The sequence below is a fragment of the Prionailurus bengalensis genome, chromosome A1 (genome assembly GCF_016509475.1).
Source record: "Prionailurus bengalensis isolate Pbe53 chromosome A1, Fcat_Pben_1.1_paternal_pri, whole genome shotgun sequence".
Classification (NCBI taxonomy): Eukaryota; Metazoa; Chordata; class Mammalia; order Carnivora; family Felidae; genus Prionailurus; species Prionailurus bengalensis.
In genome coordinates, this window is record NC_057343.1 from 67,861,670 (window position 1) to 67,874,912 (window position 13,243).

Consider the following 13,243-nt stretch of genomic DNA (forward strand, 5'->3'; position numbering starts at 1 on the left):
CATTTTGACATTATCTGTCCTTTAATTATTGTGTTTATAAGATTAAATGCAATTGTTTCTATGCTTGGAGTTAGATGTAAGGATATAATTTAGATATGAGATAGATATTAATATCTATAAGTATATTAGATTTAAACATTTAGATATCTAGATATTCATATATATAAATCTATAGACATAAAATCTGGAAAAAATAAAGTCCTTATGATTTGTTATATTTTCACAAGAAACCTTTATAAAGACATTGACTATTAGAATTCACTTTAGAAAGTTTGTTTTGAAGTTTACCCATTGTATGTAAAACATTTTATCACTAATTTCATATAATCAAAAATCAGAAGGCATAGAACTGTACCAGTTTTTACATTTTTTTATTGAGCTATAATTGACATATAACATTGTATTAGTTGTAGGTGTACAATGATTTGATATGTGCACATATTACAAAATAATTATAGGTTTAGTTACTATCCATCACTATAGTTACAATTTTTTTCTTGTGATGAGAACTTTTAACATCTGCTTTCTTAGCAACTTTCACATATACAATACGGTATTGTTACTTTTTCAAATTCAGTATTATTAACTATACTGTCCATGTTGTACATTATATTCACAGGACTTATCTTGTAACTGGATGTTTGAAACTTTTGACCACCTTTGACAACCACCAATTTGTTCTCTGTATCCGAGTTTTTTAGATTCCACATACAAGATCATATAGTATTTATTTTTCTTTGACTTCTTTCACTTAGCATAATGCTCACAAGGTCCACCCATGTTGTTGCAAATGGCAGGATTTCCTTTTTTATGGCTAAATAATACTCATGCAGGCATGCCACATTTTCTTTATCCATTAATTCATCTGTTAATGGTGCTTAGATTGTTTCCATGTCTTGGCTATTGTAAGTAGTGGTGCAATGAACATGGGGTGGCCACACAGCTGTTTAAAAAAATCAATATTAATTCATTACAACTGTCCAAAGATTCATCTATTATCAATATTACATGAACGTTTTATTTATTTAATACTCAGTTGTATACTTATTGGTAAAGTAAGAAGTTTATGCTTGACAATAAACACAGAACAGCATTACTGTTGTACTCCACCTAAAACATCACTGATGTACAGCTTGCGAGCTGGATTGTGTTGGGGACGCCAGAGAAAGTGGCTTTGAACAAAATTTAACGCTAAAGCGAGTAACTTGAATCTTATCTTGTTCAGCTTCCTATCTCTCTTGCTGAGTTTCCTTTGATGAGGACATGATGCAAGATCCTTTCTAACAGGTCTCCCCCCTCACCCCCCTTATGGTTGACGTTGGCTACACTCTCCAGACCCCCTTGCTCTCTTAGCAGCTGTGCCTCCCTGGTTGTTTCTTCACAGAATCTTCCAGAATTGTTCTCTTTTCTGGGCACGCTGGTCCGCTGGCCAGTGGTGGGGAGGGGGTTCCGGGCTTCCAAACCATTCTCGCGGGCCTCGGGTCACTAACGTACTTCTGCCCGGCTGTCCCCGAAATGCTCCCGGCCCCACCAGCTCACCCTCCTCTACCGAGCCCGGGCCTCTGGCCGTTTCTCGAGCACTCTTCAGAGGAGTCTGTACTCGTTCCCAGACGCTCGGCTGGAGGTAGCAGGCTCTGAGAATCCTGCAGTTCGCCGGTCCATTCCGAGACCTCTACTCCAGGCGCTCGGACTTCCTGGGACCTGGCTTGGCCTTCTCATTGCGGGCGCGGCGGCTTCACCTAGCTGGCCAAACAGCACACCGGAAAACCTCCTCCTCACTAACCTCCGGCTCCCGGAGCGACCCTAAAAGGCTTCCGCGGCCCGCGCATGCGGACTCGGCGGCCGCCACACAGCCGCCCCGGCCGCCTCCCTCCCGCCGGCCGCGGCTGTTTGGAGCTCCCTGACAGCTCCACGACCAGCGGACGCAGCCTCGTCTTGTGCCTCCACGTTGTCCTATCAGAGACGGGGCGGGGCGGCGGCCCCCGCAGCCTATCAGCGCGAACCACGATCCCGGCGAGCCCGGTAGGCGCGGGGCCAGGAAGAAGGCGATTGGGCGGCGGCGGCGCTCGGGGCGTAGCGTCGCCCGGACCCCGCCCACCGCTGCCTTCCTCTGCTGGGCGCCAGCTGCGGCTTAGGCCTGAGCGAGAGCCGACGGCGGGCGGGCGCAGCTGCACCCTGAGCGCCGGCGGGGCTGGTGGGCCCCGCACCCTCTCTCCTCCTTACTGCCCGCGCCCTTGGACATGGTGGCCCCCGGCTCTGTGACCAGCCGGCTGGGCTCGGTGTTCCCCTTCCTGTTGGTCCTGGTGGACCTGCAGTACGAAGGTGAGTCCTTCCCTGCTCTGGCCGGGGAAGCGGGCGCCCGGGCCAAGCCCCCTGGCGCTACCCCGTCTGCGTCCCGGCGCGAGTCTTCCGGCGGCCGGGGCCGCGGGGCGGGCATCGGGGACTCCGCGCGGACCGGCTGGGCCTGAGCCCGCCCCGGGGCGGGGGCCGGCGCTGGGTTCCGGGTTTGTCCGGGGACGGGGTGGTGGGACTGGCGGGCCGCCGGGCGGGGACGGCGGGTTTGGAGGGAGGAGCGGGACCGGAGGGGGTCGAGGGGGTCTAGGGGAGCGGGACACCCGGCAGCGACTTCGGGAGTGTCCTGGGACGCGGAGTCTGGAGCAGCCGTCGGGCCCCGGCCTCGCTTGGGACCCTCGCTTGGCGCCTGGAGACACTTGGTCAGTGGTGCTGGGAGGAGGCAGTAAAGGTGGCCAAAGGGGAGGCTTCTTTCGTTTTGGAGTTCCGGGGGGAGGGAGCAGTGTGTCCGGCCGCGTGAAGCGGTGGGGGGGACAGTGTTGACCGTAAAAAGTTGAGTAACCATCGCACTCCTGTACTCTGCGGTGGATAGAAGTTATTTGGTTGTTGCCGGTGCTGGAATTCAAGGTCCCGGAGGGCAAGGCACAAAGTTTGTGGTTTTACTATGCTCAGGATGGTGTCATTCTACTTAGTTTTCCTTTTTCCGAGTTCTCTTTGGGGGGAAAAGGCCCCCTTAAAGGTGCAAACGCTTAAATTTCGCTTGGGTCCTACAGATTGGAGTGTTGGTTACTCTAACAATAGCAAAACTAGAGGGCTGTCCCATCCTAGAGGTCAGCGAGTGGAGTAAGAATTAAAGTTGAAGGTGCCAGTTGAACTAATGCTTCCAGCCTGGTGACTGTGACAAATAATTGGGCATAATGACCTATTACAGTCACTGATCTACTTTCATTCCTATGCAAAGGGCTAGTAGTCAAGGGGTCACACATTTCAGTATGAGACTTAATGTTAGATTTAGAGGAAGTGAGGAGCTGAAGTTGGGACTTGTTTATGGTAAAATCCCCTCAAAATTCTCAACTTCATTGATGTTGTTCTCCTGGTGAGCATATTCTTTTCTGAACCCCAAATCCGAACATACAGCGTGACAACACTGGGACAAAGAATTTGACATTCGTATTGCGCCAGTCTAGGAAGTTGAGATTTGAATGCCTGGACCACTTTTAATATGGGTCATGTACCTATTCCAGTTCTCTTGCATTTTCTAATGCTAACCCTCCCCCGCCCCAGTGTCACATTTATGTCCAGTTACTACTGGTGGTTTATTTTGACCACTTAAGAGAAAGTTGCCTATGTTCCATTTAATGCTTTTTTTTTTTTTTTTTAATGAAAGTGCACACTTCTATGTGATTTTCTTTTCCTGCTAGCTTTTGGACTACCTTTTTGGAATTGCTGTTCTGTATATCGTTCTGTAAGACTTTTTTTTTTTTTAAGTTTATTTATTTATTTTGAGAGAGAGAGAGGAGGGGCAGAGAGAGAGGGGGAGAGAGAGAATCCCTAGCAGGCTCCACACTGTCAGTGCGGGCCTGACGTGGACTGAAACTCCTGAACTGTGAGATCTGAGTCACCCAGGTGCCCCTGGTTCTGTAGAACTCTTAATATTTCATTTCCCTCCTACAGTATTTTCCAGAAGGAAAACTTTGTTAGGGAGTTTTTCTGTATAGGAGGCATTGGTGACAGTTCTCAGAGGAAAGCCAGAGTGCTGTTTTTCAGGAGCATTGTCTGTATGAGGGTAACAGGGACTTGGTACAGGTGGCAGGGAAGAAAGGGAAAAGACGTGAAATTTATTAAAGGTCTGTGTGCCAGGCACCTTTCTATGAGTGATCTCTTACGGAGGTATTTGATACTATTCCTCCTTTACAGATGCATTTAATTAAGTGTAGCTATAAGGTCACAGAGCTGTTAAATCTAAGAAGCATAAGTTAAGCTCAGTTTTTCGACTCTGAAGTTCATCTTGTGTGCAGGCTGGAGGCAGAAGTTAAGTGGCTGACAGTATCATGTGGGCACAAACATTTGTAACTGGTGGCAGCTGGGAAAAATCAGCATTTTGTTTGTTTTTTTTTTTTGGCCACTGGCAGTAATGAACAGAAAGTTGATTTCCTGGCATGTTTAAAAGTGGTCCCCAAACTTGAGTGTGCATCAGAAGCTGCCTGGAGGGCTTTTAAAAACTGAGTGCTGGGCTCCCCTACCAGTGTTTCTGATTCAGTAGGTCTGGGTGGGACCTGAAATTTTGCATTTCTAAAAAGAAATCACTGGTGAGAATCACTGGTCTAACAAGACATATAGAGGAGTAGATTAGGTGTCTGCCATGTACCAGACACTAAATTTGGTGATGAGGATATAAAGATAAGAAAGAACCTCTTACCTGAATTGGGAAACTGTTAGCTCCTGTTTTCCAAAATAAGTTGTGTTTGGTTTCAGTAACCTCAGAGTCCTTCAGGGGGATTTAAGTCTGAGGTTCGGAGGGAGAGGAACTGAAGGAGAAGGGTGTGAGAAGAGTGAGTGTGAAGCAACGAGAGCTGCATGTGACAGAGAGGGTCACCAGTAATTGGCTTAGTTGGCCTAGTTTCTTCCGTACTTAAAAATACTCGTCTTTGGTTTTTTCTAGGCTTTTCTGTGAATTGTAATCCAAAGAAAGAAACTATGTAGCAGCAGTCTTATGAATTGAAAGATTACATCTCTTAGCACCCCCTTTTATTTATTTATTTTTTTCAACATTTATTTATTTTTTGGGACAGAGAGAGACAGAGCATGAACGGGGGAGGGGCAGAGAGAGAGGGAGACACAGAATCGGAAACAGGCTCCAGGCTCTGAACCATCAGCCCAGAGCCCGACGCGGGGCTCGAACTCACAGACCGCGAGATCGTGACCTGGCTGAAGTCGGACGCTTAACCGACTGCGCCACCCAGGCGCCCCAGCACCCCCTTTTAAAAAGGCCCTTGAAAGAAAGAAGTCTAAAGCACTAGGTTAGGAGTAGAATTTTTGGAACAGAAAGAAAACTTTAGTAGTGTCTAGTATTCTCACGTTACAGATAACGTAGCTATTTTAATTCTTTGCTAATGGTTTGTTCTGTTTCAATGGGAGCACAGCCTGGGAACCAAACTTTCTTTTAACTCTTTTTCTTACTAACATGCTACTGGGACTCAATTTTTCTTTATTTCACTGAACTGACCTGACTAAACTGTTTATTTGGCCATAGGAAAAGAATAGTTGGAAAGTTTTAAGTATAAGTGATATTGATAACTTCTATATTCACCTAACCTACTGAAAGTATGTTTTGTCTTCTCTAGGATTTTCTGACATTATTTAAATTCGGAAAGAAAAGATAAAGCAGGGAAAATGAGTGACTTTAAGTAATATATATACATTAAGTATTTATTTTTATTTTTTTTAATGTTTATTTTTGAGAGAGAGAGAGCGTGCGCGTGCAAGAGCGTGAGCAGGGGAGGGGCAGAAAGAGGCAGACACAATCCAAAGCAGGCCCCAGGCTGTCAGCACAGAGCCTGACGCTGGGCTCCAACTCATGAGCTTAGAGATCATGATCTGAGGTGAAGTTGGACGCTTAACTGACTGAGCCACCCAGGCGCCCCTATACCAAGTATTTTAGCAGGTGGTCAGATAGCTTCTAGAATTATTTTAATGCAATATGCTGTAGTTAGTAGTGTAAAAGTTCCAATTTACTTGACTAGTTATCGTTTGCTGAACAAGAGCCTGAAATGCAGTTTTGATTCTGTGGGACAGGTTGTTCTCTGATGGGATTCTTTGTAGTAATTATTAGGCTTTATTTTCTCATATGAAGTGAATTAATTGTGGTTAAGTTGAATTTCTAGTGTCATGGTTTTCCTTTGATTAATGTCCAGCAGTTTATCTTTGTTCATATGGAAGTATCATGGGAACCCAGTCACCTGCTTTTTAGAACTAAGACATTTCAATTATAGATTTATTTTTCTTCCAAGATCTTTAGAAAGCTGTTTTTAAAAATTTTTGTTTATTTTTTGTTTTGTTTTGTAAATCTGATGAGTTTGTGTCATTTGGAGTTCTGGATATGGGAAAGACTCATTTAATCAGTCAGCAGAGGCTTACACTGTAGTGCTTTCTGATGAGATACACATAGTGTGGAACTCACAGTTTTTGTCATCGAGCTTACCGACCACTTGGGGGTATAAGGCATGCTTTGTAAAGCATATATATTCTTTTCCCTTCTTTCTCAGTTTAGATTTAGTGGTCCATCTTGTAGTTGCTCTATTGAAAACAGCCTTTAATTTCCTTGCTTCTGTATTATTTTGTCTTACTCACTTGGCAAAATTTGACACCTCTTCAGTCCAACTTGGCAGACTTGTTTGTTGTACCTCAGCGTTGAACATGGCTGGAGACAAATGGAGATAACCTTGCTGACTGGTTTCATTTTAAGCACATAATCTCAATTTCAAATGCATATGCAATACTGCCAACATTCCTACAATTGCCTTGTGTGTCTGTTCTTGAAAATCTGCATTTCAAAGCTTTTCTTTCCTTAAATCTCCAATGTAACCCTCCTTTCCTCCCTTCCTTTACCTTATTCTCTTAGAACGTGTCGTTGTTTGAGAAAATGAAGGCCATCACAGGGTAGTTTCCTTTTCTTTCTTCCACTAAAGGCACTCACTAGCTTACGTGTATCTGTACCCAGTTTGCTACTTTTCTTATGTTAAAATGGATAAAGCTTCTCTATTCCTGGCAAAATCCAATTCGTATACTTAATGTCCTGGATTCCATTTTCTCTCATCTTCTGAAAGTATTGCTCCTATAGTTATCGTTTTTCTCCTGCGTCATCACTTTGTTCCTCTCTGTGGGATCCTTGACATCAGCACTCCCAAGATGCTGTAGTGTTTCCATCCTAAACTGTTCTTTGATGTAGTGTGTCCCTTCAGCTACTGAACTGTATCTTTGCTTCTCTGGACAGCAGGACTTTGAAGAGTTGTTGATAGTCTCTATTTCCTCCTCTTCTGTTCTCTCTTCAACACGTTACTCCGCTGATAACTGCAAAGCCTTACATATCAGACTCTTATTTACTTACACCTATTTCGTCCTAATCTTCCCCTCATCATTAGGCTCCCACCACACAACTTCTTTTACTTCCAAATGCCAACCTCATTTCTGACTGAGAGTCTTGATTCTTGCTGTTCCCACCGTTTGGAAAGCTTCATACGAGGTCTTCAAATGAATGTTCGTATTTCAGAGCGGCCTGACATACTATGTTAAAAAGCATGCTCTCCTTCAGTTAATAGTCTCTGTTTACTTTTTTGAATTTTCTTCATAAAATTTCACATTGTCCGAATTACCTCGTTTACTTTTCTTGCCTGTTATCTCAAGAATATAAGCTTTGTGGAAAGAGCTCTTATCTCTGTACCTAAAACATGTTGAGAGGAAGTAGATTAAATATTTTTTAAATTGGTGAGTGAAGTTGGCTGAGATTTTGTTTGTTCGTTTGTTTTTTGTTCTGTTTTGTTTTTGCAAGGACTCTTCATACTTATTTTCTACATTCCTTGAGCAGGGGATCACATCACAACATTTATACCTTCACAGTTAATTGAAGCAAAGACAGACAATGTCCACTGAAATTGAGCAAACCTGGTTACAATAGATTTTATTTTCCAAGTTCATCTAAGGAAGATTTCGGTGCAGACATTTAGTTCAGATGTATTACACAACTACTCAGCCTTTTTTCCTTTCATTTTGGCTGAACCACTTTTTAGGTCATAATGACTTTAGGGTTTCCAGCTCAGTGTATTTTTATTGAAACTCTTTTGTCATTGGTCCTTAGTTGACTATGGAATTGCTAAGATAATGCACTTCTTGCTCTTTCTGTGGCCAGTTTCCACTTATTCTGTGTTTCTGCCATGAGACTTCTTTCAGACTCTGCCCCCCTCTTGCTTGCATCTTGGATTCAGATCCGATCTTTTATAGACAGTATTTTGTCCTTTTTTTTTTTTTTTTTTTGGCCTCATGTGCCTTTTTAGAATGACCTTTGGGTTTTCCTCATCCCTAACATTTTTTTTCTTCCCTTTTAAAGATTTTATTTTTAAGTAATCTCTACACCCAATATGGGGCTTGAACCTGCAACTCCAAGATCAAGAGTTCCATGCCGTACTTACTGAGCCAGCCAGAGGTCCCTCTCATCTCTCACATTCTAAGTGCTCCAACCTGAATAGCTACCCTGGGCTTGCTTCTGGCCCTGTCACCTGGCCTTAGCTTGAACCTTAGTATCTTTGACCCTAGTTGTTGCCTTTTTTGTTCTTGTTCTTCAGTCTTGATTGTGATTCTCACCACATCATATTCTTTTTTTTTTTTTTAATTTTTTTAAACGTTTATTTATTTTTGAGACAGAGACAGAGCATGAACGGGGGAGGGGCAGAGAGAGAGGGAGACACAGAATCCGAAGCAGGCTCCAGGCTCTGAGCCATCAGCCCAGAGCCCGACGCGGGGCTCGACCCACGGACCGTGAGATCGTGACCTGAGCTGAAGTCGGACGCTTAACCGTCTGAACCACCCAGGTGCCCCACCACATCATATTCTTAACCCCTCAACTTTACATTTCTTAAAATTCTTTAATTTTGCTCTTCAAAATATGATGGATTTCAGTACTAACTTCATTGAAGGACCTAACTACTCTACCTTTTTTCTTATGCTTCCTGTATATTTTGCTGACCTATGGTTATGCTCATCTAAGGAGGAACCTATTGTTTCATGCTGATTAGGCAATGGCATGATGTTTGGTTGCCTAATCAGAAAACAGGAGATAGCTTGTTACCACTGCCACTGTATGTGGCAAAGGAATAAAAAGTATCCATGGCTGAAAATAGGGTTGAGATACTACAAAAACAGCCATGATTTATAAATAATTTTTTCTTTTTACATATTAGTGTCTTTATGAATCTTTGGTAGCATCAGTTTGATTTGGTAATTGTTATCAATATTATATATTACACTAAGTATTTTGTTGTATGCTGCTGCCAGTGTATGTAAAATATACATATTCTTGTGAAATAGAAATTTATGAAAATGCAGAGAGATTGTTAAGGATTGACAAAAGTAGAATTTTAGTATGGCATATGTTTAGGGATAAGCTTTTCTACAGGCTTCAAATGTAGTGCTCCTTTGAATATTCACTGGTTCATGAAAAGTGGGTTAGAAAACCATCCACAGATTTCATTTTTCTACCAAAAGGAACAGACCTTCTGGGGTCTGAAGGGATTCCTACTTGAAGTTACTCTGGTTAGCAGGGGATTGTGTTGAACCTTGTACAGACAGAATTGTTTCAAATCTGCAGCCACTTGAGAAAACTTCACAAGCTTGCACTCCTGCTTCCAAGGGAGCTGTTGAACCCCTTGCTTCATAGCCACAACCAGTGGAGGAACCAGACATTGGATTTTATTATTATGATGAGTTGTGATACATTTAAGAAGGAAGATAGTTACATCAGTCAGTGAATATTGAGTGTCCACTTGGGCAAGGTACTGGATTAGGTGATATAAAGAAGAAAAGATGGTTTCTTTTCTCAAACTTGCTTTTTACCTGGGTTGGGTTCTCAGGGGTTGTGAGAGGCCAGCAAACTGTGAAGGTCAGTAATTGAGACAGTGGTATTGCAACTTAAACTCATGTACTTTTGAGTGTGGAGATGTCATAGGAGCACAGAAGGGGCTTTCTCCCACCCACCCTCTCACTGCAGTAGTTAGGGGAGGTCTCACAAAGGAGCCAGCATGTGAGGACGGAATCCTGTTGGGGTAGAAATATCCCAGGGGGCAAGTGGGAAAGTCCTTTTCATGGAACAGCAAGTGCAAAGGGATGTGGCATGAGAACAGAGTCTCTTCAGGGAAGTACAACCAGTTCATGCTGATACAGGAGTGTAAAGTAAGAGGTGGAGGAGTGGTCATGATGAGACTGGACACACATCATGGGATCTGATCACGAAGGGTCTTGTTTGCCTTCAGGGCTGAAGGGGTTTATTTTTATTTTTGTTTTTTAAAAGTTTTTCTTTTCTTTTCTTTTCTTTTTTTAATTAAGTAAGCTTCATGCCCAGTGTGGAGCTCAACATGGGGCTTGAACTCATGACCCTGGGATCAAGAGTCAGCTGCTTAACTGACTGAGCCACCCAGACACCCCAGTTCTGAAAGGGTTTAGATTGAACTTAGCCAGCGATGTGAAAATACCGCATCCTTTTTATTAGGAGTGCGTTTTTGAGGGATCACTTTGGCAGCAGCATGGGGGGCTGGATTTGGAAGAAGGTGCGAGAAGATCCCAGTTAGAAGGCACACCACCTCTTGCAGGGAGAAAGGCGCCTATGCAACAACCTTTATGCTGTGGCAGGGTCTGTTAGGGAGACGTGACCAAGGTGCACTGAAGGCATAATCATTCTTTCTGGATGATTGGAGAGGGCCACAGAAAATTCTTGTAGAGGAGGTGGTATTTACTTATCACATTAAATAGAAATTATATTGGACAAAATTGTAACGTAATAAAGATCTGAGTTTCATTTAGAAGGGACAGAGAAATGCTGGATACCTCTTGTAATCCTAGAAGGTGAGAGAAATTTAGTTTGAAGAGTAACTTAACTTTTGGGGTGAGAGTAAGGCATAACTTTTTTGGAGGGTATATACCAAATTAAATTTATCTGAGGGAACAGTACAAATGAAATAACTTAAGTGGAAGTGTTGGTATAGTTTACAGAAAAGTTAAAGGTAACCTCAGCATGCATGCTTATCTTTGGTGACCAGGGAAGTCAACCTCATGACTATGTGAAGCCAGCCTAAGGCTTAGCTGCCATTGTTACTTGTCTCCCAGGATGTGCTTATCAAAGAGATACTCTGCCATACCAATTCTGGGGCCCCCATGTTTTGATGGATTTCACCTGCTCATTCAGGTAATAAATGTCAGTGAAGTCACATAAGTAGCGGTCATTTTTGTCAGTGACCAGTTTGTGCAGTATTGTGCATTCAGTAGTGACAGATTTATGCGTTTTTCCAAGGTAACACTTGCACACTCTATTGCCTTCAGCCAGCTCTCTCACTTACCATGGTTTAGTTTCTTGATATCCTGAAAGATTTGAGATTTGGTCACCTGGTTGGTTCTGCAGCTTCCTCAGTATCTTAGCATGTTTCCTCTCTTGAGATTGGAGAAGAAAATATCTGACAAAGTTCTTCAAAGCCACACCATTGAGGTCAAAGTAGTAAGGCATGGAGGCAGAAGTAGGTAGAAGTAGGAGTCAGAGAGCTCCAGGTTGATCTGGCAGTTGATGGTGGTCCCTGGTTCCTGGTTGTAGTTATGGCACACCTGCGAGGGTAGCCAAGGAGGGTTCTTCTAAGGGCACTGTGGGGAGGTGGTGGAGAGTCAGTTGGGTGTTGAGCTCTGGTTCCTTCCAACCACTGTGAAAGCAGGGAACCACAATGACTCACTCAGTGAGGAATGTCTGACCCAAAATGACTTGATGGAATAGTTCAAAGAACTTGGCAGATGCATTCCTTGCTTCTCACTAGACCTAGGTTCAAATCAGCCTTGGAGGTTGGAAACCATTGTGCTAAAATGTCATATTAAATGATGGGTCGAGTGAATGAAGCATACAGGGCTTAGTAACTGCGGGACACCTAGCCTAGATTAGATAGGGAAAAGGATCATGGCCTATGCTGAAAAGAAAGTTGGGCTTTGGAATCGAATCTTGTTTTGACAGATACTGTGAGTCTTCTAGCAGCATGGGTAACTTCTTTAAACCTCAGTTTTCTGAGCTGTAAGAGTATGAAACATGTTTATTTTCTAGGGTTGTTGTGAAAATTAAGTGAAATTATGACACTGAAAGTATCCAGCCCATAGTAGGTTCTTAATTCCTTTTGTGTTACATCTTTCCTGTTAAACATTTTCATAGTTGGATAAGGAAAACATTTTCACTAATAGTTTATCTCATGCCCAAATTTCTTCCCTCCTCGGGCAGTCTGGAATCTTGTTAATCTTGTTTTTTTGTTTTTTTTTTGTTTTTGTTTTTGTTTTTTTTTTTCTGAAATTTATTGACAAATTGGTTTCCATACAACACCCAGTGCTCATCCCAAAAGGTGCCCTCCTCAATACCCATCACCCACCCTCTCCTCCCTCCCACCCCCTGGAATCTTGTATTGAGTACATTGATCTGATCCTCCCTTTGAGAAAATGTATCAGGAAAATGTTTTAAATGAAACCTTCATACTATTTTGAAGACTACCCCCTTCATACCCCCTGCATTTTGAGAATACACAGAATCCCACCGACATGCCCCTGTAATTACTTGAGCCTCCTGTAATGGGCTGGATTGTTCCAGAGTTCACACACAATGCTTTTACCAGTCTTATTTGATTCTTAGTCATTCTCTACTTTAATTTACCATGGCTTCTGTACACACATTTCTCCCTTCATGAGCGATGCACAAATTTTTGTATTTTACAGTAGGCACTATAAATGTTTATGGATGGATAGCTTATATTAGAAATTATCTTTTAAAAAATGAAAATGAGCTATCTTTAACTGTTTTAATATTCCACCCCTAATCCCTTAAAGAGATTTAATATAAAATTTTATTGTGGAAAATTGCACACATTTACAAAAGTGGGGAATGGTATATGAACCCCTAGGTACCCATCTCCTAGCTTTAACAGTTACCAACTCATGATTGATCTTATTGCATCTATACCCATGGATTATTTTTAAACCTATCATACATGCTCTCATTTCATTCATAAATATTTTAGAATCTGTAAAAGATAAGGATTGTTTTAAATTTTAGGATCTATATCACCTATATTCTCTGCAGTATCTGATTATAATGCTGTCCCTTTGAACTACACTTAAACAAGTGAGGCAGGGTGTTGTTGTTGTTGTTGTTGTTTTTGGGGGTGGGAGG

At 42.6% G+C, this 13,243-nt stretch overlaps 1 protein-coding gene and 1 pseudogene across 1 annotated transcript in view; one reads left to right on the forward strand and one right to left on the reverse strand.

The window, feature by feature from the left end:
- Positions 1–1,852: 1,852 nt before the first annotated feature.
- Positions 1,853–13,243, forward strand: part of DNAJC3 (DnaJ heat shock protein family (Hsp40) member C3) — a 92,954-nt gene continuing 81,563 nt past the window's right edge. Inside the window, exon 1 of the mRNA XM_043581798.1 lies at positions 1,853–2,322. Coding sequence (XP_043437733.1) covers positions 2,241–2,322 — 82 coding nt within the window. The 5' untranslated portion in view covers positions 1,853–2,240. The remainder of the gene's footprint in view (positions 2,323–13,243) is intronic.
- LOC122484063 lies at positions 9,306–9,747 on the reverse strand (annotated as a pseudogene).